This window comes from Neomonachus schauinslandi, chromosome 10, assembly GCF_002201575.2.
Source record: "Neomonachus schauinslandi chromosome 10, ASM220157v2, whole genome shotgun sequence".
Lineage (NCBI taxonomy): Eukaryota > Metazoa > Chordata > Mammalia > Carnivora > Phocidae > Neomonachus > Neomonachus schauinslandi.
In genome coordinates, this window is record NC_058412.1 from 57,792,919 (window position 1) to 57,816,935 (window position 24,017).

At 36.5% G+C, this 24,017-nt stretch overlaps 1 protein-coding gene across 1 annotated transcript in view; it reads left to right on the forward strand.

Moving 5' to 3' along the window:
* LOC110588787 (WD repeat containing planar cell polarity effector) overlaps positions 1-24,017 on the forward strand; it is a 341,481-nt gene that overhangs the window by 130,260 nt on the left and 187,204 nt on the right. Inside the window, exon 12 of the mRNA XM_021699173.1 lies at positions 19,410-19,473. Within this exon, the coding sequence (XP_021554848.1) occupies positions 19,410-19,473 (64 nt within the window). The remainder of the gene's footprint in view (positions 1-19,409; positions 19,474-24,017) is intronic.

Below are 24,017 nucleotides of genomic sequence, written 5' to 3' on the forward strand. Positions count from 1 at the left end.
ACGCAAGCACAGTGGTTAAGAAATTTTATTTAATTTGTGGAAACAAAACTTTTGTGTTAACATCAAGTAAATAATCTCTGAAGGGGCAAGTTCATTATTCAAATCTGTACTAACACCTCAGATTTCACACATTCAGCCTCTCCTAAACTTCATTGGAGAAGCAGAGCCTAGCAGACCAGGGTTATTAGCATAATTCATTTTCCTGACAGTACTGGGTCCTATTCATAGTCATGAGCCTGTAATATTAATAAATACATCACTGATGGCCAAGATAAGAATAACACATTTTCTTTAGAACAGTGTTTTTCTATTTTCAGGCATCCTCTCTTACCTCTCTCTCCCTTTCCCACCCCGCCCACAACTGCCAGAAAAATGGGATTCTTTTGATCTTACCTGTATATGCTTGTGACATTACCTCATTAAAAAGGAAAAAAAATAAAACCTTCCTCTTCCACTCCAAACTTTCAAGTAAATTTCCTTTCCCTGGAGATGCTATGAATCTTGGAGCTTTGCTGCTTCATCCCGTCTCTCTTTGATAAGTACAGCTTTACCCTTTGTCAGTGTTGTCCTCACTGTTATTCTTTATTCCCACTCCCCTCACTTGTATTGTCTGCAAAAGAATGAAAGATAAGGCTGGTGCTTGGGCAGGTCATGTGCTACCAACATACAACTGAGTGGGAGTTTTCTACCCTGTGTGGTGACACAGGTGCTTGGTGTAGTGTGAACCACACTCAGGTGGTTTTAGTTTCAAACCACTTCTTTATTTTTGCTTCTGTGAAATCATCTCCAAATTTTTCTTTAGTTTTTGAAAAAAACATTGATTCACTCAACAAGTATTTATTTACTGTGTGTCCTCCACTATACCAAAAGTGCAGAATAGAGCTCAAAGCTTTATATTATTGTATCTGCTGAGGTGGCAGCCCCATGCTTAGTATAATTTATAGTTAGTGGTCAATGATCAGTTTGTTTATTCAAGCTTATACATTTATTACTTCACTAGCTATTTAGCCCACAATATTACATTATAAGTCTTAAGTACTTTATATGATCCACTATGCAAATCTTTGTGACTCTTCATCTCCTTCCCCATCTTATCACTTTTATATAATTTATTTCCTTTTCAGTGACTTAACTGTAGTTATTCTTCAAGAACTTTAATCTTTTCTAACTCCATGTCTACGTGATTAAGGTCACTGTGAATTCTGACCTGGTCTCTCTCAGGGTTAGACATACTCCCTTCCTTTCTTCTATCTTGTCCTGCCATGAAAATTCTCTGTTGAGATCTGAAGGAGAGATGGAAGAAAGACATACATTTAAATGATTTCTAAGTTCCTGTTCCCATAGTTAAAATTGTTGCGATATCACGTCCGGACAATTGACATTTATCATTAGAATGTAGTTCATTCTTAGAGCTGTGATGTTGGATTCCTTGAGCTGACTGTGTGTGTAGTCATCCTGACAGGTTTGTTCAGTAAAACATGGCTTTCCTATTAAGTTTAAATGATCACTACAGTGGAGGACCTACAGCTGGAATGGAAGAAAAGCTGCAGAGAATTACTGAAATAAAGGATGGGATTTGGCAGACTGGGGCTGGAGCAAAAGAAGTGTGAAACAACAGGTGTCATGGGTTATCAGCATTTTTAATTAACATCTGTTTTTAGCCTGAAGCACTTTGCTGAGAATGCTTCACCAGTGCCTGTATTCAGAGATAAACACAGACTATTGAGAAGCAGCTGAGTAGTAAGAGGTTAGTGAAACATAAAGGTTTTCCTTGAGAGGGAATAATACTGGAGGTTACTCACTGGATATAGACGTCTAAGGGAAACCCCTCTTAAAACGGTATGTTTTTATACCATTTATTTTGATACTTGATATGTATGTAAAGTCACAGTAAAGGTATGAAAAGCCACAATCCATAATAATAAAAGTATTTGCTTCTGCTTATACCTGGGCTGAGAACTTGGAAGTGGTTCTAAGGGGATTTTTGCTTTTTCTGCATTGTTTGAATTTTGAAAAGGGGACAATATTTATGTATTACATTCATAATTATAATAAAGAATAAAAACAAAAATAATCTATGGCATAAGGTATTGTGGCAATTTAAGAATTTTTCATGTTGGGGAAAAATGGAAAGAATTTAGAAAATAAAGACAAAGTAAGGGTTTGGGCAAGGGAATAGAAGTAGTTTTCTTTTTTCTTTTTAAGTAGTTTTCTTGATTAACTTTTGTTAGATATAAAAATGTTCACTAATGTCATCTAACATTGAGACCCTAACTAAAACCAAGTACATAACTAAAGTAACACCAAGACACAGGCTTCCATTGTTTTGCCTTTAGTCTAAAGCAAAGCTCAGGTTTGGTTTGTTTTGCATTGTTTGCAGAAAGACAAATTTCTTAAAAATTTTTTAATGGATACTACTTTTTAATATAAATCCTGTATTAATTCAACTCTCCTAAGAAATGTTATTCTTTGTTAAGAACAATTCTAAATATCATGGAATTTACCTATCCAGGGGCATTTTGGTTATTTCCAGTTTGGGGCTATTACAAATCGAGCTTCCATGAACATTCATGTACAGGTTTTTGCGTAGATGTGAACTCGCATTCCTTTGTGATAAATGCCCAAGACTGTGCTTGCAAAGTCATATGCAAAGTAGCATGTGTTCTTTTTTTTAATTATTTATTTATTTATTTTAAGCAATCTCTACACCCAGTGTGGGGCTTGAACTCATGACCCCAGGATCAAGAGTTGCATGCTCCCCCAACTGAGCCAGCCAGGCATCCCTATAAATATTAGGAATTTCAGAAGAAGAACCAATAAAAATGGAGTCATCATTGAGGAACTATTTGGTGGAAATTTTCCTGAGCTAAACAAAGACTTGCGTTTTCTAAATACCAGACAAAATTAACAATAGGGTTTTTTTAATAGATTTTTTTTAAATTTATTTTATTATGTTATGTTAGTCACCATACATTACATCATTAGTTTTTGATGTAGTGGTCCATGATTCATTGTTTGCAAATAACACCCAGTGCTCCATTCAATACTTGCCCTCCTTAATACCCATCAGCAGGCTAACCCATCTCCCCACGCCCCCCTCCCCTCTAAAACCCTCAGTTTGTTTCTCAGAGTCCATAGTCTGTCATGGTTCATCTCCCCCTCTGATTTCCAACCCCTTCATTTTTCCCTTCCTACTATCTTCTTTTTTTTTTTTTTAACATATAATGTATTATAGGAAGCTGCCATACTGTTTTCAGAGTGGCTGTATCATTTTGCCTTCCTATCAGCAGTATATGAAATATCTAGTTTCTCCTCATCCTTTCCAACATTGTCACTGTTTTTCATTTTAGCTGTTAAAATAGACATGTGGTGATACTTCATTGTAGTTTTCATTTCCATTTTCCTGGTGGCTAATGATGTTTTTGTCTGTTAATTTTCCATCTGTATATGCTCTGGTGAAATATATCTTCATGTCCTTTGTTTATTTTCTAACTGGACTTTTTGAAAATATGTATTTTTTTAAGTTTATGGATATTCTTTGGAAATGCAAGTTTGTATTTTGTAAGCATGAGGGAAATTTTGCAAGACTATTTGATGACATCATGGATTTTTAAATGTAGAACTGGAGCCAGAATGATGTAGTTAGATTATGCTAAGATTCAAACATTGGGGGTATGGTATTGAGATATGAACATAAAAAGGGAGGGAGAAGGAGGAGAAAGAAGGTTAAGGAAAAGGAAAGGGGGAAGGTGAAAAAAGGAAGGAAGGGAGAGGGAATAGAGAGAGAATATAGTGGAAGGAAGGAAGAGAGGGATAGATAAAGATGATAGGAAGAATGAAGAAAGGGGATAAGTAAGAGATATAGTGATTCCAAGGAGAAAGATGAAATATGTTAAAGCTAAGTACATCCTAGTAACAAGGGCTTTTTTGGGGGACTAGAAAGTATTGCTAGGACTAATAAGCAGTAGAGACTGAGGGAGACCATTAGAGAAGTTTGGGGGGTGAGTGTAATGAGTTGTAACCTGCAAAGAAAATGGAGAAGAATTTGACTTCCTTTAATTGCATCTAAGCTGTTGGTGGTAGAGTTAAAAGAAAACCGGGGGGATATGATTCTTCATCCCAGCTTTACCAAAGACTAAGAGATCTTTGATAAGCTCTTTATCTGTAAAATGGAAATCAAACTCTTGGGAGTGTTGGAGGGATATGATTCTTCATCCCAGTTTTACCAAAGACTAAGAGATCTTTGATAAGCTCTTTATCTGTAAAATGGAAATCAAACTCTTGGGAGTGTTGTAGCCATTAAAACAATTACTAGAAAACACTTATCTATAAGTTATTCTACAAATAAAAGCTGTAATTGCTAATTTTAAAAAAACTTTGGGAAATAGGAGCAGGACTGGAAATGTTAAATGAATGCAAATATAACCATGGTTTTGAAAAAAAAGTACTTTACTAATTTGCATTAAAAGGAGCTAGTTCATTACTAGTTTTTCATTAGTGTAACCATCATTAGATACCAACTGGGATATAGCAGGAGTCAGTAAATTCATGTCTAATTCACCTTATTTGTAAGAAATGAACACAAACTTCCAAGGCATAGAGCTAACACCCTCCAGCTTGAACAATGTGTTATCCCTGTATGTGTGTCCCTGGTCTTACTGGAGGCCAGGAAAAAGGTCTGGCACACAGAGGTTGTCTTTGTCCTTTTGGGCTAGTGTAACAAGATACCACAGACTGGGTAGCTTATAAATAACAAAAATTTATTTTCCACAGTTCTGGAGGTTGGGAAGTCCAAGATCAAGGGTACCAACATGGTCACATTCGGGTGAGGGCCCTTTTCTGGTTTCATAGTCAGCACCTTCTCACTGTGTCCTCACAAGGTGGAAGGGGTGAGGGAGCTCTCTCAAGCCTCTTTTTTTAAGGGCATTAATCTCATTCATAAGCATCTGCCCTCATGACCTAATCACCTTCCAAAGGCCCCACCTAATGGTCCAGATGCCATCATGTTGGGAATTAGGTTTTCAACGTAGAAATTTTGGGGAGACACGTGATGTGATGGGCACTGGGTATGGATATGGATAACACATTCTTCAAGCTGGAGGGCGTTAGCTCTATGCCTTGGAAGCTTGTGTTCATTCCTTATACGCAACTAATGAATCACTGAACACTACGCCAAAAACTAATGATGTACTATATGTTGGCTAACTGAATTTAAATTAAAAAAAAATAAAAATAAAAGTTCAATGGATATCTCTAAAAAAAATTTAAAAATTTAAAAAAAATTTTAAAAAGTAATTTTGCGGGGATATAAGCATTCAGACCATAGTAGAAGTCATGTGCTCAACTGTAGGAGACACTGGTTCCAGTCTCCTCTCCTCTTTGGTTTTGAACCCAGATTAAATCGGAACAACTAGTGCATGTAAAATTTTAACAGATTTATTAATCACAAATTTTCATTCCTATACTCAACATATAGGCATACAGACCTACTTACTCAGCAGGAGAAACTGGAGGCAAACTCAGTTGAAGTTTCCATGAAGTGACTTTGAGAAACATTTCTCAACACTTTTTAGATATATCTCCCTCTCTCAGCATGTTTTACAGGGCCACTGTTTAACTGGTATTTCATCAACTCAGCTATTATGGAAAGTCTTGATGTCCTTAGGACCAGAATATGTTGTCATATATGTTCTCAGAAATCCTCACTGAACTGTTCTCTCTAGAGGAGTATTCTTTGTTAAGCAGTACTGTTATTCTCCTTTATCAGTCCCTTTCACTTATATTCCTATTTTTAAAATATACTTGCTGCTATTAATTTGGAGGTTTGTATTTTTATTTTATATTGATTTACTAGCATAGAATTATTCTTCAACCTAGTGGGGTTTTTTACATATTATAAGGTAATACTGCAACATACTGTTATCAGTGTCCATATGACAGCAATGAATGACTTCTGCCATTATATTTATGGTGATAGACTCAATCTATTTCCAGCATACTCACCATAACTGACAAGAAGGTCTCAAATATAGTATCTTTAATAAATATGATACCACCAACAATTTGACTAATTGCTACACACCCTCTCAATAATCTCAACAGCAGTTATGAACAGCACCTCTACTAAGTATCGAGGAGGATGTACTAGTTAGGAATGCTCCCTTAAGTCTTAATTTACACTTATAGTATAGTACTTAAAAACTGAAGTTTTAGTCAGTTGTGGAGGTTGTAATCAATAATTTTTGAAAAGCCCAAGCACTGGAGTCAAGTTTGAATCCCAGCTTCATAATATACTGGATTCATAAGCTCTTATTTCCATTTTACAGGTGAGGAATTTACCAACCTTAAACATCATTTTCAAGATTATAAATAATAAATAAGAAGTAACTAGCATATATTAAGTACTTAATAAGTGTGATAGCTACTATCATTGTGTTTATGGCTATTTCTCCTACTAGACTGTGAGTTGCTTAAAGTCAAGAGCTAATGTCATGAGTTTTTCTAAGCCTTTGAGTTCTAGAACAGGAACTTGGGCATTAGAGGTATTTTGTAAGCACCCTATAAAAGTAAATGTACTTATAGGTGACAATGTAGCTTATGATAACTTTCGAATGATATTAATTTAAAAGCTTGTAGGGTTCAAAATGATAGAATTTTGGGTCCCTCACATGCTATAGAAGTCAAAGAGGTAGCTGGGTCATCTCTTTATAGAGCCAAACATGGAAGCCATTTGGTCATTCCTTTTTAATGAAAGCAATGTGGCATTTCTGATCTGGGACTTAGAAACCCAAGAACCACAGACCTGATCTCAAGAAGAAGGACCTATAAGCCTACAGCACATAGTTCATTCTTTTCTAGTGGTAGTAGAGCAGTGCTATGGAAGAGGGTGCAGTTTTTGGATCCAGATTGCTATAGGGGTAGCATTAGGACCTTGAGCAAGTTTAAAGTTGCCTGATTTATTTAGCAAATAAAAATAAAGAATGCTCAGTTAAATGTGAATTTCAAATAATAAAGAACTGTCTAGTATAAGTAAGTCCCAAATATTGTATGGGATATAAACACTAAAGAATTATTCGGGCACCTGGGTGGCTCAGTTGGTTAAGAATCTGCCTTCAGCTCAGGTCATGAACCCGGGGTCCTAGGATCAAGCCCTGCATCAGGCTCCCTGCTCAGTGGGGAGTCTACTTGTCCCTCTCCCTCTGCCCCTCCCCCCTACTTCTTTTCTCTCTCTCTCAAATAAATAAAGAAAGAAAATCTTCTAAAAATTAAAATAATTATTCATTATCTGAAATTCAAATTTAACTGGATATTCTGTATGGCAACGTTTAACCTCTCTGTGCTTGAGTTTTCTCATTGTTAAATGGAAGATAATAATAGTACCAATCTGATAGGGTTGTTGTGAAGATTACATGAGTTAATACACAGAAAATACTTAGAATTAGTAACTAGCATAGAGAAGATCTCAATAAATGATACTTTGCTATTGTTGTTATAGCAATATATATTATAATATTTATTGAAGGTATTTCTGAGACCTTCTGCTGTCAGCTGTGATAATTGACTGGTAACAGACTGACCTATCACCAGAGACCTCTATTAAACTGGACAAAATGCATTAAAACTTTTTTTAGAGATTAAGTGATTGACAATGCAGGACTCTGATCCCTGAGAGTGAAAAACAAATGAGGTCAATCTTATGATCCCCCAGTTTTCCGATGGAGGGCACTTTCTAAACCAAAGAGCAAGGGGTTGGGGGCGGGGGGCGGGGGGAACACAAGCAGAACATGGCAGTTTGTCAAGTTGGTCAGAGTTCAGGGGAGATGAAGACAGGGAAGATGAGACAACTGGAATCTGTGGTTTTGTGTACGGAGAGGCAGGTGCTGTGTAGAGAAGGAGCTCCAGCAATCTGCCTAAGGGTCAACTTAGGTGAACCCTAAACTGTGCATGCATAGAGTGAGACTCCACAAAGCTGCGCAAAAGAGAATGACAAGAAAGGTCCATGTCTACCAAAAATGGACCTGCCTGAGAATCCCTACTTCATCATTCATTGGCTGGGTATAGCTTGGGGGAATGTAGCCTCAGTGTAGGTGCAGTGAATTTCAGATTACAATAGCTGAAGCTGTTGATCTATTTTGTTTCCTGAAGTCAGAGATCTCAGAGGTGCATTCTCATGAATACCAATGTACAGATCTATTTTTCCACATAGGCTCAGAGGAGCTACTCTGTGAAACTGTTTGGAGATAAAAAGGGAAGTTAGTAAGATAAAACTATATCCATTGTCACCACATTTCATCTCATGGCTACAAATAGTATTCATCCTCTCCCTCACCACTATCCACTTTCTTTTTTTGCACTATTTGCCATCACCAGGCATTTCCACTTCATTGAGTATTGGCCATTGTGGGTTGTTGTTGGTTTTTTTTTTTTTTCCCAGGCTTTTAAGAGACATTCCAGTAGCAATTTATCCCAGCCCCCTGGAGTATTGATAGGATGTTAAATTCCATATCCTGAAAGAGTGCTCCCCACATTAATGAATTCTTATTTAACATAGCTTCCATTCCAAGTCTTCTTTTCTTACTGGCACATGCTGGCTAAATCTTGCAACTCTTTAAGTGTGTGGTCTCTTAGTTCATCATATCTAGCATGTTTCCAGCTGGATTGTGCTGAGATTTAACCCCAGGTATCCACCTGGCAGCCAGGAGAGGGGTACGGGCATTTCCTGAGGGGAGGGAATATTTGTTGGATTGTGGAGAGAAGTCTCTACAGAATCTTCTACCACAGTGGAAGTGCTAGTTCAGATTCAGGGGGTCTGCACTGTCAACACCATCAAAGGCATATATTCAGATGTACCCATCCCAGATATCAGGATCACAGGTGTTTTTTTAACAGGGCATTGACTAGCAAAGTGCACTTGCCTGCCTTGGTGGTACATCCATATGTCTCTAGAACTCTGTGACTCTTAACAGTTAGGTCTCTCACCTGTCAACTGTGTCTGCTTTTCAAATGCAGAAGATAAGGACCTCTGTAAGCTACCAAAGTGGATCTCTGGCTAGTAACTGAAAATAACACTCAGAAAAAGGAAAGAAATGAAATGAAAAGAGCACTCAGTCTCTCATTATGCTTCCTTAGGGCATAAATATAACTTAGTAGTAATCAGCCTATTCCACTGTCTGCTTAGTAAGTATTGCCCATCCACAGCCTCCACCACCCACCAAAGCACACCACAGAACTGTTCTAAAGAAAGTTCTAAGGCTATCAGAAGTTGTCAAGCCAATGTTGCCCATCTGAAGAATCCCATGTCACCCAATAATGGAACTGCCTTAGTATCTCAACTGCCCGCAGTCACTGCCCAGGAGCAGCTTGTGGAAAGCGTAGCCTTAACAGGAAAACACAATGATACATTTCAAAATGCAGCAGCTGGGGCTGTCAGTCAGTTATATTCCCTGCAGTAGGAGATCTGAGAGAGATATTCTCATGAATGCCACATTGAGGTCTATAAATAGAAGTGGGAGAGATGACATGAAAACAGCAGAGTAGGGAGCTCCAAGAATCAGTCCTTCCACTGAAGCAATCATTAAGCAAACAAAACTGACAGAATTAACTGTAACTCTAGAATCTAATGTAAAAACTTATAACAATCAGGAGAGTGCTTAATAAAGACAGAGGATGTTAAATATTGGTAAGAAAGCATTACTGCATTTTTGTTTACCTGTCTACCATCCCCCATTCCCCAGTATGATAGTGGCCATGAGGACAGTGGTCAGCATTTCTGGTGTTACCTAGCTGGTGTCAGAGGCCATGATGGACCTTGTTCTAAAAAACTGTGGTTATGCATTTTGCATTTTGACCAGTCTTGTGGTTTCCAGAGGGACCAGTGCAGAGGCTTGGTTTTGTTTTGCCTCCATCAGGCTGGAACAGCATCTCTGGCAAAGCATTCACATATGTCAAAAGAATTTAAAGACATATAATATGCATAGCTGTCTCAGGCAAGAGATGGAGAATGGGGAAAGCAGCAGTTGGACCAATAGATCTGGGAAAGAGAAGACTGAGGAGAAAATTTGGGGGGAATAAGATCCTTGAATGGCTAACACATATACCAGGGAATCACAGGTGCAACACACATTCCTAAAACTGGATGCTGCTCAGAAAGACCTGAGAACCCCAGTCATAAACCTCTGGAAGACTTTTAGCTCTGCATAAGCAAGCAGGGAAGGCTAAGACAGAATTGTATGTAGGTAACTTGGCTAAGCAATGAAGGAGTGTCCTAACTCCAAGCCAATCTATAAAGACTGGGAGAGTTGTTTGTTTGTTGCTTCAGGATTTAAAAAAAGATATATCAGGTCATCTGTCAGGAGTTTTTAAAATATCTGGGTGATTGCTGAGATAATGAAACAGAGATGTTGGAGATCACACATGACAAAAAATACAGGCCTTGCAAAAACAGTCTGGGAATGTCAGTAAACAACTGGATGAGTGCTCTCAACAGCACAACAAAACATGGAGAAGGGAAGAATCTGATTTCCAGAGTTATCACATTATGATATTCAAAATGTCTAACCTCAAAAAAATATATATTGAAAGGCAACTATGGCCCATTCACAGGAAAAAAAATAAAGTCAGCAGCATCCCAGGGGAAGCCCAGGCATTGGGCTTATTAGTCAAAGACTTATATCAACTATGAGCTTAAATGAGCTCAAAGAGCTAAAGGAAACCATAGACAATGAACCAGAAGGATGATGTCTTACCAGACCTAGAATACAATAAAGAGACCAAAATTATTAAAAAGGAATCAAATAGAAAAATTTGAGCTGTAAAATATAATAGCTGAAATGAAAAATTCACTAGATTGGCTCAACAGATTTGAGGAGGCAGAAGAATCTGTTAATTACCAAGTTAGAGGAGCAGATAGAAAAAAAATAAGAAAATGAACAGAACCTGAGCAACTTGTGGGATGCCATCAAGTGTATGCATTATGGGAGTCATAGAAGAAAATTTTGACTAGCAGCATGAATCTACATATCCAAGAAAACACAATAAAATTCAAATAGAATCAATTCAGTGAGATCCACATCAAAACATATTATAATCAAAATTCAAAAACCAAAAAGAATCTTCAAAGTGGAAAGCAGAAAGCAACTTATCTTGTAGACAGGTTCCTCAGTAAGATTAACAGCTTATTTCTCATTAGGAAACATGGAGGTCAGAAAGTGGTGGGATGACATTTAAAATGTACAAAGAAAACCATAAACCAAGAATTCTACACTTGATCTTAGAAGAAAAGCTCTCAACTCATGATGTTAGCTGTGGGTTTTTCATATATGTTTCTCTAACATCAGGAACAAGATAAGGATGTCAGCTCTCACCACTTTTTTCAACATAGTACTTGAAGTCCTAGCTGCAGCAGTCAGACAAGAAAATGAAATAAAAGGCATCCAAATGGGTAAGGAAGAAGTAAAACTTCCACTATTTGCAGACAACATGATACCAAATATAGAAAAGCCTAAAGACCACCAAACAACTACTAGAACTGATAAATGAATTCAGTAAAGTTACAGGATTCAAAATTAATATACAAAAATCTGTTGCATTTCTGTACACTAATTATGAAGTAGCAGAAAGAGAAATTAAGAAAACAATCCCATTTACATTTGCACTAAAGAGAATAAAATAACCTAGAAATAAACTTAATCAAGGAGGTGAAAGACCTGTACTCTGAAAACTATAAAACACTGATGAAAGAAATTAAAGATGACACAAACAAATAGATGTCTTATGCTCATGGGGTAGAAGAACCAGTATTGTTAAAATGTTCATACTACCTAAAGCATTCTACATATTTGATGCAATCCTTATCAAAATTCCAATGGCACTGTTCATAGAACTAGAAGAAATAATCCTTACATCTGTATGTAACCTGAGTAGCCAAAGCAATTTGAGAAAGAAGAACAAAGCTGGAGATATCACAGTCCCAGATTTTAGGTATACTACAAAGCTGTAGTAATCAAAAGAGTATGGTACTGACACAAAAATAGGCACATAGGTCCATGGAGCAGAATAGACAGCCCAGAAATAAACCTACACTTCAATGGTCAATTAATCTACAGCAAAGGAGACAAGAATATACAATGGGGAAAAGACAGTCTCTTCAACAAATGGTGCTGGGAAAACTGGACAGCTACATGCAGCAGAATGAAACTGGACCGCTTTCTTAGACCATACACAAAAATAAACTCAAAGGGGAATGAAGACCTAAATGTGAGACCTGAACTCATAAAATTCCTAGAAGGAATATAGATAGTAAAATTCATCAACGTAGGCTGTAGATATAATATTGTACATATGTTTCCCCAGGCAAAGGAAACAAAAGAAAAGTTAAACTATTGGGACTACACCAAAATAAAAAGCTTTTGCCCAGTGAAGGAAAACATCAACAGAACAAAAGGGCAGCCTAGTGAATGAGAGAAATTTTTGCAAATGATATATCTGATAAGAGGTTAATGTCCAAAATATATAAAGAACTTGTACAACTCAACACCAAAAAACCCCCAAATAATCTGATTAAAATGGGCAGAGGACTTGAATAGACATTTTCCCAAAGAGGGAATACAGATGGCTAACAGACACATGAAAAGATACTCAGCATCACTAATCAGGGAATTACAAATCAAGACTACAATGAGGTTATCACCTTACACCTGTCAGAATGGCTATACTCAAAAAGACAAATAACAAATGTTAGTGAGAACATGGAGAAAAAAGAACCCTGTGTGCTACGTGGCAATGCAAATTGGTACCACTACTGTGGAAAACAGTATAGAGGTTCCTCAAAAAATTAAAAATAGAATTACCATATGATCCAGGTAATTCCACTACTGGGTATTTACCCAAAGAAAATGAGAACACTAACTCAAAAAGATATATGCTCCCCTATGTTTATTGCAGTATTATTTATAATAGTCAAGATATGGAAGCAACCCAAGTGCACATTGACTGATGAATGGATAAAGAATATGTGATATGTATACTATATATATCATGGAATATTACTTAGCCATAAAAAAGAATGTGATCTTGACATTTGTTACGATGTAGATGTACCTAGAGGGTATAATGCTAAGTGAAATAAGTCAGAGAAAGACAAATGCTATATGATTTCACTCATACAGGAATTTAAGAAATAAGACAAATGAACAAAGAAAAAAGAGACAAAAAATACAGAGAACACACTGGTAGTTGTCAGAGTACAGGTGGTTGGTGGATGCATGAAAGAGATAAAGAGGATTAAGAGTATTGTGGGGCCCCTGGGTGGCTCAGTCATTAAAAGTCTGCCTTCGGCTCAGGTCATGATCCCAGGGTCCTGGGATCCAGCCCACATTGGGCTCCCTGCTTGGCGGGAAGCCGGCTTCTCCCTCTCCCACTCCCCCTGCTTGTGTTCCCTCTCTTGCTGTGTCTCTCTCTGTCAAATAAACAAAATCTTTATTAAAAAAAAGTACACTTGTGATGAGCACTGAGTAATATATGGAATTGTGGAATCATTTTATTATAAACCTGAAACTAACAGAACACCTTATGTTAATAATACTTCAATATATATGTTGAAAAGAATTTATACATATATATAGAGAATAAAGATATACATATATATATATATATATGAATAAGGATCATATAAAAATCATATATAAGAATAAAGAATTCTACACCTGGCAAAGTCTTATACACTGAAAACAAAAACATTGCTAAAAGAAATTAAAGAAGACTTAAATGTGGACATCCTGTGTAAATGGATTAGAAAACTTATTCTTGTTAAGACGGCAACACTACCCAAAGCAGTCTACAGATTCAGTGCAACCCCTATCAAAATTCCTATGGCTTTTTTTTTTTTTTCCAGAAATAGAAAAAGCCATTTTACAAATTTATATGAAATTGCAAAGGGCTCCAAACAGCCCAAACAGTCTTGAAATAGAAGAAAGAGAACACACGCTTCCCAATTTCAAAACTTACAACTGTTTGTTTTTTTGTTTTTTGTTTTTTTTACTAAATCGTTAAGGTAATTCAATGTAGAGTAGATGGTCTTTTCCAAAAATGATGCTACATAAACTGGACACCCAAATGGGGAAAAAAATTAGTCTTGTCCTCTACTTCATGCCAACACAAATATACCTGAAATGGATCACAGCCCTCAGTGTAAAAGGTAAAATTATACAACTTCTAGAGTGAGAGTGACATCATCAACATGGCAGAATAAGAGTTCTCTACCATCTTACTCCCAAGCAACACCAATTTAGACAATCATCCATGAATAAGAGTGCCTTTGTGGAAGTCTGGGAGTCCAGTGGAGAAGCTCCAGCACACCACTGGAGCAAAAAGGAAAAAAAAAATCTGAGGTTGGATGCATTCAGTAGGGTAAGGGGAGTGGTTTCATTTTACCTGTGTCATCCCTTCCCCAAGTGGCACAGCTCAGTGCCAAGATCCCACAATTCTCAGCACATGATTTCTCCCATGGCTAAAAGTGAGAGCATGTGAATAACTGCCTGACTTCCCAAGCTATGTAGGATGCTGCCAGAGACTCACTTCTTTCTCACCCCATCTAGAATACTGAGGTGTGTTGCATAACTAGGTGGTGGGGAGCAGCTGGAACAACAGCAGTCACGACTCTCAGAGGGCATCACGGGGACACAGATCCTACTAACTGATTGGCAGACTGTTATTAGGAAGTCTGCCCACAAACTCATGAGGAGACCTTGCTTATGGATCCCCAGAACTGGCATCAGGTATCCCCAATGCTCCATGTGTGCCCCCACACCCAATGGCCGGTTCTCTGTGCACACCTCCAGGGTGACAAGAGGTGCCTTTGCAAATGACTACTAATCACACACAGAAAGCTGGCCTGACTCTGCAGGTTTAAGAGAAAGCACACAAACTTGAGCATTAAGAACTACCCTAAGGCAAGCAAACAGGAGGCTCTCAGCATCTGGCCTAGGGTTACAGAATAGAGAGAGGGCATACAACCTTAAGAATTCCTCCTTAAGAGGGAAGAGAAGTGTGGAGCAGGTGTATCCATAGAAAAGGACTGAGAAAGACTCAGAATCCCCACAGGGCTAATAGAAGCTTTTTCATTCCTTAAACTAGTTGGTAAGACTGGATGAAGTGACTACTTCTTTAAATGAGAAAATTGCAACATAGGCTTCATGAAGCTTGAAAAATCAAGGAATGTGATACCACCAGAGAAACACAATAATTTTCTAGTAAATATCCCCAAAGAAGTGGAGGTCTGTGATTTACCCAATAAAGAATTAAAAATAGTTTTTTAAAGGAAGCTCAATGAGCTTCAAGAAAACAAAGACAGTAAGATAAGGAAAACAATGCACAAACAAAATGAGAACTTTACAAAGATAGAAATCATAAAAAAAAAAGATTCTGGAGGTAAAGAATACAATGGATGAAATGAAAAATGTAGTAGAGAGCAACAATATCAGACAGGATTGAGCCAAAGAAAGAATCTCTGAGGTAGAAGACAAATCTTTTGAAATTACTCAGGTGAAAGAGAAAAAAAAGAATGAAAAGGAGTGAAGAAAGTGCAAAAGAAACAAAAGCAAAAATGAAATATTGGGACTTCATCAAGATAAAAAGCTTCTCTACAGCAAAGGAAATATTTAACAAAACTAAAAGGCAACCTTTGAAATGGGAGAAGATATTTGCAAATGTCTTATCAGATAAAGGGCTAGTATCCAAAATCTATAAAGAACTTATCAAACTGAACACCCAAAAAAACAAAAAATTGATCAAGAAATGGGCAGAAGACATGAATGGACATTTCTCCAAAGAAGACATACACATGGCCAACAGACACATGAAAAAATGCTCAACATCACTTGGCATCAAGGAAGTACAAATCAAAACCACAATGAGATGCCACGTCAATGAGATACCTGTCAGAACGACTAAAATTAATAACTCAGGAAACAACCAATGTTGGCAAGGCCGTGGAGAAAGGGGAACCCTCTTACACTGCTGGTGGGAATGCAGCCTGGTACAACCACTCTGGAAAACAGTATGGAGGTTCCTCAAAAAGTTAAAAATAGGACTACCCTACCACCCAGCAATTGCACTACTAGGTATTTATTCAAAGGATACAAACATAGTAATTTGAAGGGGCATGTGCACCCCAATGTTTCTAGGAACAATGTCCACAATAGCCAAACTATGGAAAGAGCCCAGATGTCCATCGACAGATGAATGGATAAAGAAGAGGTGGTATATCTATCTATCTATCTATCTATCTATCTATCTATCTATCTATCCACACATCTGGTATCTATACACACACACACACACACATACACACACACACAATGGAATATTACTCAACTATTAAAAAGAATGAAACCTTCCCATTTGCAATGATGTGGATGGACCTAGAGGGTATTATGCTAAATGAAATAAGTCAGTCAGAGAAAGACAAATACCATATGATTTCACTCATATGCGGAATTGAAGAAACAAAACAGATGAACATAGGGGAGGGGAAGGAAAAAATAAAATAAGAGGAAAACAGAGAGGGAGGTAAACCATAGGAGACTCTTACCTATAAGGAACAAACAGGGTTACTGGAGGGGAGGTCTGTGGGAGGATAGAGTAACTGGGTGATGGGCATTAAGGAGGGCACTTGAAGTAAGGAGCACTGGGTGTTGTGTGTAACTGATGAATCACTGAATTCTACCTCTGAAACTAATAATACAGTATATGTTAATTGAATTTAAATAAAAAAATTTTAAAAGGGAGTATAGAAAGCATATATGAATTATAAGATACCATAAGAAAAAACAGTCTGTGAAATTATTTTACATCATAGTAGCTTGTTTTCTTGTGCATTTGGTGATTTTTTTTTAAAGATACACTTGTTTCATAGAGAGCACACAGGGGGAGGGGCAGAGGGAGAGAGAGAGAATCCCAACTCAGGGCTCCATCTCATGACCTGAGATCATGACCTAAGCCGAAATCAAGAGTCAGATGCCTAATCAACTGAGCCATCCAAGTGCCCCTGCATTTGGTGATTTTTGATGGTGAACTCATATTTGTTTTATTTTAATTGATGGTAATCCTGGGGCTTTCTATCAAAAACGCTTTAATCCAGTGGTACCTGGCTGGCTCATTTGGTGGAGCATGGGAATGTAGTTCTTGGGTTCATAGAGCCTACTTAAAAAAAATGCTTTAATCCAGACATGAATTTTTTTTTATTCTTTATGCCAAAGTTAGACTATATCCTGGGAATATTTTAACCCTTGGCTTAATCAGAAGTCTTGGGTTTAGCATCTTTACCTTGAGACTTGTTCAGGACTCAGTCTCTTGAAGTGATGGCCGTTAGATAGTTTTGCCTCTCCCTGCTCCCCAGTATTTGCTCTCTGTTCAGGGATCTTTACACTAGTTTTAATGAAGGGATTTCATTTTGTTGCTATTTTTTAATTAAGACTATGGAACCCTTGGAGAGATTTTCTTATTTTTTTTAGAATTCTGTGATGTACTTTAATGTATGTTTTATAGGCAGTCTAGTTGGGAGCTCCCTTTGGTATTTCTGGTTGTCCATGCTGCCAGATGCCAATGCTTGTTCTTTCATTTTATCATAGTGTCATTCATTACCTCTCACCTAGAAAGAAGAATACATCCTATCTTGCCCCTCTTAATTTTACTCTCTCCAATTTTAATTTATCCTATATATGATTGCCAATTTGATGTATCTGTGAACATATTAGACATTTTAAATTCGAAGTACCTGGAAGTAAGAGTTTCAGGCTCAGGAAAGATAGGGATCCTAGAGATTCGTGAGTCACTGATACAATTATCAATGCCATGAGAGTAGGTAAGGTTAGTCGGGAGACTAGAGTAGTGAGTGTAAATAAAAGAGTACAAAAGCACATCAACTTCATGGAGTAGGCAGAGAAAAACAAACTAGGAAAAGAGACTAAGAAGATGAAATGCCAGAAATTGGAAAACAAAAGAATGGCATCTCCAAATGCAAGGAAAGAGGGGGTTTCAAAGAGGGGAAATTTATAGGGTCAGATGTGGCCAGAAGGGACACAAGAGGAGAACTTATCATTTGTTTGATCATTAGAAGATGGATGATTACTATTGCCAGAGAAGTTTCAGTGTAGTGGCAAAATAGCAGTGACTGTATGAATAAGTACTGTAACTTGCTATAATCCTCTGTCCTCTTTCTTATTACATCCTACCTCCATTGAATGTATAATGAATCAGTAAGCTTCCTGGAACAAAAATAAACACAATTGCCTTCTGATCTTCCATAGGTGAAAGAGATTCAGGCAAATACTGGGGAGGCTAGTAAGAAGGGCAAAGGAGGAGATTGGGGATAACAGTCATTAATTTTTTGCTTGTACTTTACTTATTACAGCTATTTTATTAATGAAATTTATGTAATCTGTTAGTAATAACTAATATTCCATATTTCTGATATTTTTTAGTTGAAATCTTTATATTTTATACTATCATATTTTACAATATGAAATAGAGAACAGAGAACAACTTGGTTACTTAACTGCTTGTTTCTGGAGTCAGAAAAACTCACAATTATATCTGTGCAAATCTTCACATTCAGACCAAAAAAAAAGACCTTTCCTTCTAAACCTCTGTGCAAAAAGTACATGATCATGACATGCTTTGCTCTCAAGATCTTAAACTTTCTGTAATGGTAATTAATTTAAACTGTAGTTTTCATGTATCTTAGCATAAAGTTAAACTTTCACCATAAAGAATTATCAAAGTTATACTTCAGGGAAAGATAGTACGATTGTGAAAAAAGAGCAGACAAGTAATACTTCACATATTTAGAAAATACTTTAAAATATTTAGAAACCATTTATTATTGTTATTTGAGGGCAGCCTAGGATGTATTTTTTCCAAAACTCACAAATACAACTTTTGTAATAATACATTTGACTTCTCACTTTTTACCTAAGAAACACAAAAGTGTAATTATTTGATTTGTTAATTACTTTTATCCTGCTATATTCTCCATATCCTCATACTTTTCTCTTACAAAACACAGTAAAGTTAAAAATTATGAGAGACCTGCTTCCTAAGCCAGCCTTTCCCTATATTCAGCAGCACCTACTCTGGGTTCTGCTTATCCTTGAAAGTTGCATTGAAGGCCTCTATGGACGCTTTGCCTCAGCTCCCCCTAAATGCAGTAACATTTCACATACAGAAAATCCCAACAGGCAAATTCCCTACTGTTTGAAAATATTTTTCCCATCAGAAGAATAAAAAACAATAACATAAATACATTAAACTAGCATCAGAAGAATAAAAAACAATAACATAAATACATTAAACTCTCTCCTTTTATGGTTTTGTTCACAACTAACATAGAACATTTGTTTTCTTCCTTATAGGTACCAGAGATTTGAAAAGGCATTTCTGTTAGCTGTTGACATTGGTGCTCGTGACCTGTTTATGGTGAGTCATTCCCAGAGATGATTTTGTGCCTTCAGTTCTAAGGCTGAGTAAGTTGTCAGCTTTTGTGACCATTAAAAAGGATTAGTGTCATTTGTGCCTTAGACACATGGTGGGAAAGCATTATTCCATCTTGGCTTGCAGCTTTGCCTTCATGAAACTGGTCAATAGCCATCTAGTCTCTTTTGACTTGTTGACATTTTCCTTGCCAGGGCCCAAAGGATATTTTATGTTTTTAAGAATTTATAATTCTTGAACTTTTCTCTTCATGTACCTTGATGTGAGGGGATGACACCTTTCTATCTAATAAGCTTAAATGTCATTTTAATCCATCCTCTGAAGTACAGCTACAGAAGTTAGGGCATAAGGCAAAATATGTACCATAGATTTTGAATGTACTCAGTTTGTTCCTTACCTTTTAGTGTGAAGTAGCAAATTATGAATGTTCTCACTTGTATTTTTAAAGTAACCACAGTGCAAAGTAGATCCAAGGGGTTATAAATTCACATACACTTTAATCCTCCCATTTATTAGCTAACAGCAGTAAAATTGGCCAGTTTCTTACAGGTCCTTGTGCTCTGTATCATTTTCTTGTAAGATCTTTTACCACAATGTCACAGTGAGATCAGATGAAGGTGGTGTTCCTTTTCTGGTTTCCTAGCGTATTCTGCTCCACAGAAACTTCATTGTCGTCAAAGAAACAATGAAGCAAAAAACTTCTTGAAAGCCAAAAAATTCTAGAAGCCTCTTTTACCTGAATCTTCTGCACAATGAAGACATTTTTATAGTTTAAATTAAGCTTTGATGGCTTAGTTGTTAAAATGGGTTCATGGCTTTAGGTCACTTGTCTTTGGAATGAGTTTGTTGTTTAAATTCTAGCTTTGCACCATTCATTTAAATTGTGCTTTCATTGATCATGAAAAAAATCTTTCTAATTACTTCAAAACTATGAACCTTCTGTTATTTATCATCTGTATTTTGTATTTTGTTCTGTCAAATTGAACAGGCATATTCATATATTGATGGAAGGTTTTACTATTTAATATTTACAATATCTGTGCATGTTGACATCACAGTTCAGAAATTACAACACTTTTTAGATTTTTTGATCCCACTGACTTTATCTCCACCTTTTCACCTCTGCCTCTGTTCCCTCCAGTAAAGGTATATTTTCTTCATATTTCTTTACTTGTAAGGTTGTTTTGGGTCTAGGGACAATGTACTGAAAGACTTTGTAAACTGGTAAGTAGTATACGGATATCATGTGTTACTGCTGTTAAGACAGAGCAACTATTGTTGCTGTACATGGCTATGTAAGAAATAATGAAGACCTGAAACAGGGCCTGAATTACACGAATGTAAAGGAGAGGATATTTTTTAAGCAAAATCAAGATGATTCAGCAAGACCTTAGATGAAAATAAAATATTTTGATTGTAAGAATAAATAATACTATAATAGAAAGGAAACATTACCATAAAAGTATAGAGAACAAAAGTAAAATCCACTTGAAATCTTGCAGTCTAGAAATGAATATCCTTTAAAATACCTCTCTGTGTGAATATGCGTGTATGTTTGTGTGTGTGTGTATTGTACATTTGTTTATAACTTGAGTTTTTTCATTCAACAATATAACATAGTTTTCCATATCAGTAAACACAAATCTATATAATTTCTTCAGTGTTTACATTGTATTCCATTTTATGGGTGGTACTGGGATAAAAACAGGCATATGGATCAATGGAACAGAATAAAGGGTCAACTAATCTTTGACCAAGAACATACAATGGAGAAAGGATAGTCTTTTCAATAAGTAGTGGTAGGAAAATTGGATATCCACCTGCAAAAGAATGAACCTAGACCTTACATCACTCACAAAAACTAACTAAAAATGAATTGAAGACTTAAATGTAAGACTGGAAACCATAAAACTTTTGGAAGAAAACATCAAGAAAAAGCTCCTTGACATTGGTCTTGGCGATGTTTGTGTGTGTGTATATGTGTGTGTGTGTGTGTTTGGTTTTGTTTTTATAAGACAACAAAAAGCATAGACCCCAAAACCTAAAATATAAGTGGGACTTGGGGTGATCTTACTCTTGATCTCAGCTCAGATCTTGATCTCGTGGTCATGGATTCAAGCCTCACATTAAAAAAAAAAAAAGACAAAATTAAATAGGACTATGTCAAGTGAAAGAGCTTCTGCACAACAAATGAAATAGTCAAAATAATGAAAAGGCAATCTACGAATGGGAGAAAATATTTGGAAATCATATATCTGATAAGGCGTTAATATCCAAAATATATGAGGAACAAACATAAATCAATAACAAAAAAATCAAATAATTCAATTAAAAAATGAGCAAAGGACCTAAAAAGACATTTTTTTCGAAAAGGACATGCAGATGGCCAACAGGTACATGAAAAGGTACTCAACATCACTAATCACCTGGGAAATGCAAATCAAAACCACAATCTGATAACACCTGATACCTGTTAGGATGTCTTTTATCAAAAAAGAGATTATAAAGGTTGACAAAGATGTGGAAAAAAGGGAACCCTTGTTCACTGTTGGTGGGAGTATATATTGGTGCAGCCACTATGGAAAATAATGTGGAGGTTCCTCGAAAAATTAAAAATAAAACTATATGATCTAACATTTCCACTTCTGGGTAATTATCCAAAGGAAAAAAAAAATCAGTATCTTGAAGAAGTATCTACCCGTGTCTACTGCAGCATTATTCACAATAGCTAAGATGTGAAAACAACCTAAGTGTCTATTGACAGATGAAGGAAATCTTACCATTTGCTATATCATTGATGAACCTGGAGGGCATTACAGTAAGGAAAATAAGCCAGGTAGAGAAAGACAAATATTGTATGGCATCAGTTATATATGGAATCTTAAAAAGTAAGTAAAAACTAATTTCACAGAAATAGAGTAAAATGGTAGTTGCCAGGGGCTAGTTAATGCTCTTTGTGCCCTGTTTTAAAAATCTTTTACTACCCCAAGGTCTTGAAAATTCTTTTTTTTTTTTAAAGGTTTTATTTTTAAGTAATCTCTACACCCAGCATGGGGCTCAAAGTCACACACACACACACCACCCCTCCAATCAAGAGTTGCATGCTCTATAGACTAAGCCAGCCAGGTGCCCCAGAACTTCTTTTTATCTTCCAGAATTTGTATTATTTTAATGTTAACATTTAAACCTACAATCCACCTCTGTTGATTTTTAAGAGGATATAGCTCAAAATTGATTTCTATCATATGTATATCCAGTGGGCTTGTGACATTTATTGACAAAATTGTCCTTTGCTTGCTGCTTTACAGGGTCACCTTTGTCATAAATGAGGTTCCCACAGAAATGCACATCAAAATCATAATGAGATATCACCTCACACCAGTCAGAATGGCTAGTATCAAAATGATAAGAAATAACAAGTGGTGGGGGCACCTGACTGGCTCAGTCTGTGGAGTGTAACACTCTTGATCTTGGAGTTGTGAGTTTGAGCCCCATGTTGGGTATAGAAATTACTTAAAAGTATTAAAAAAAAAAAAAGAACAAGTGGTGGCAAGGATGTGGAGAATGTTGGCAGGAATGTAAATTAGTGCAGCCACTATGGAAAATGGTATGGAGGTTCCTTAAAAAATTAAAAATAGAAATACCATATCCAATAATTCTGCTACTGGATATTTACCCAAAGAAAATGAATACACTCGGGGTGCCTGGGTGGCTCAGTCGTTAAGCGTCTGCCTTTGGCTCAAGTCATGATCCCAGGGTCCTGGGATCGAGCCCCACATTGGGCTCCCTGCTCAGTGGGAAGCCTGCTTCCTCTCTCACACTCCCCTTGCTTGTGTTCCCTCTCGCTCTCTGTCAAATAAATAAATAAAATCTTAAAAAAAAAATGAAAAAATGAATACACTCATTTGAAAAGATATATGCACCCCTATGTTTATTGCAGCATTATTTACAATAGCCAAGATATGGAAGCAACCCAAGTGTCCATCCATAAATGAATGGGTAAAGAAAATGTGATGTATGCATATACACACACACGCACAATGGAATATTAGCCATAAAAAGAATGAAATCTTGTCATTTGTGACAACATGGATGGACCTAGAGGGTATTATGCTAAGTGAAATAAATCAGGCAGAGAAAGACAAATACAATATGATTTCACTTATATGTGGAAGCTAAAAATAAAAACAAATGAACAAACACCAAAAAGAAACAAACAGGCTCATAAATATAGAGAACAAAATGGTGATCGTCAAAGTAGAGGGGTGTAGGGGGATAGGCAAAGTAGGTGAAGGGGATTAAGAGCCACAATCCTGCACATATAAAATAAGTTAGGGAGATGAAAAGTACAGCATAGGGAATATAGTCAATAATATTGTAATAACTTTGTGTGTTGTGTGTTGACAAATGGTAACTACACTTATCATGGTAAGCATTGCATAATGTATAGATCTATTGAACCACTATGTTGTATACCTGCAAATAATGTAATACTGTATGTCAACTATAATTCAATGAAAATAAACCAA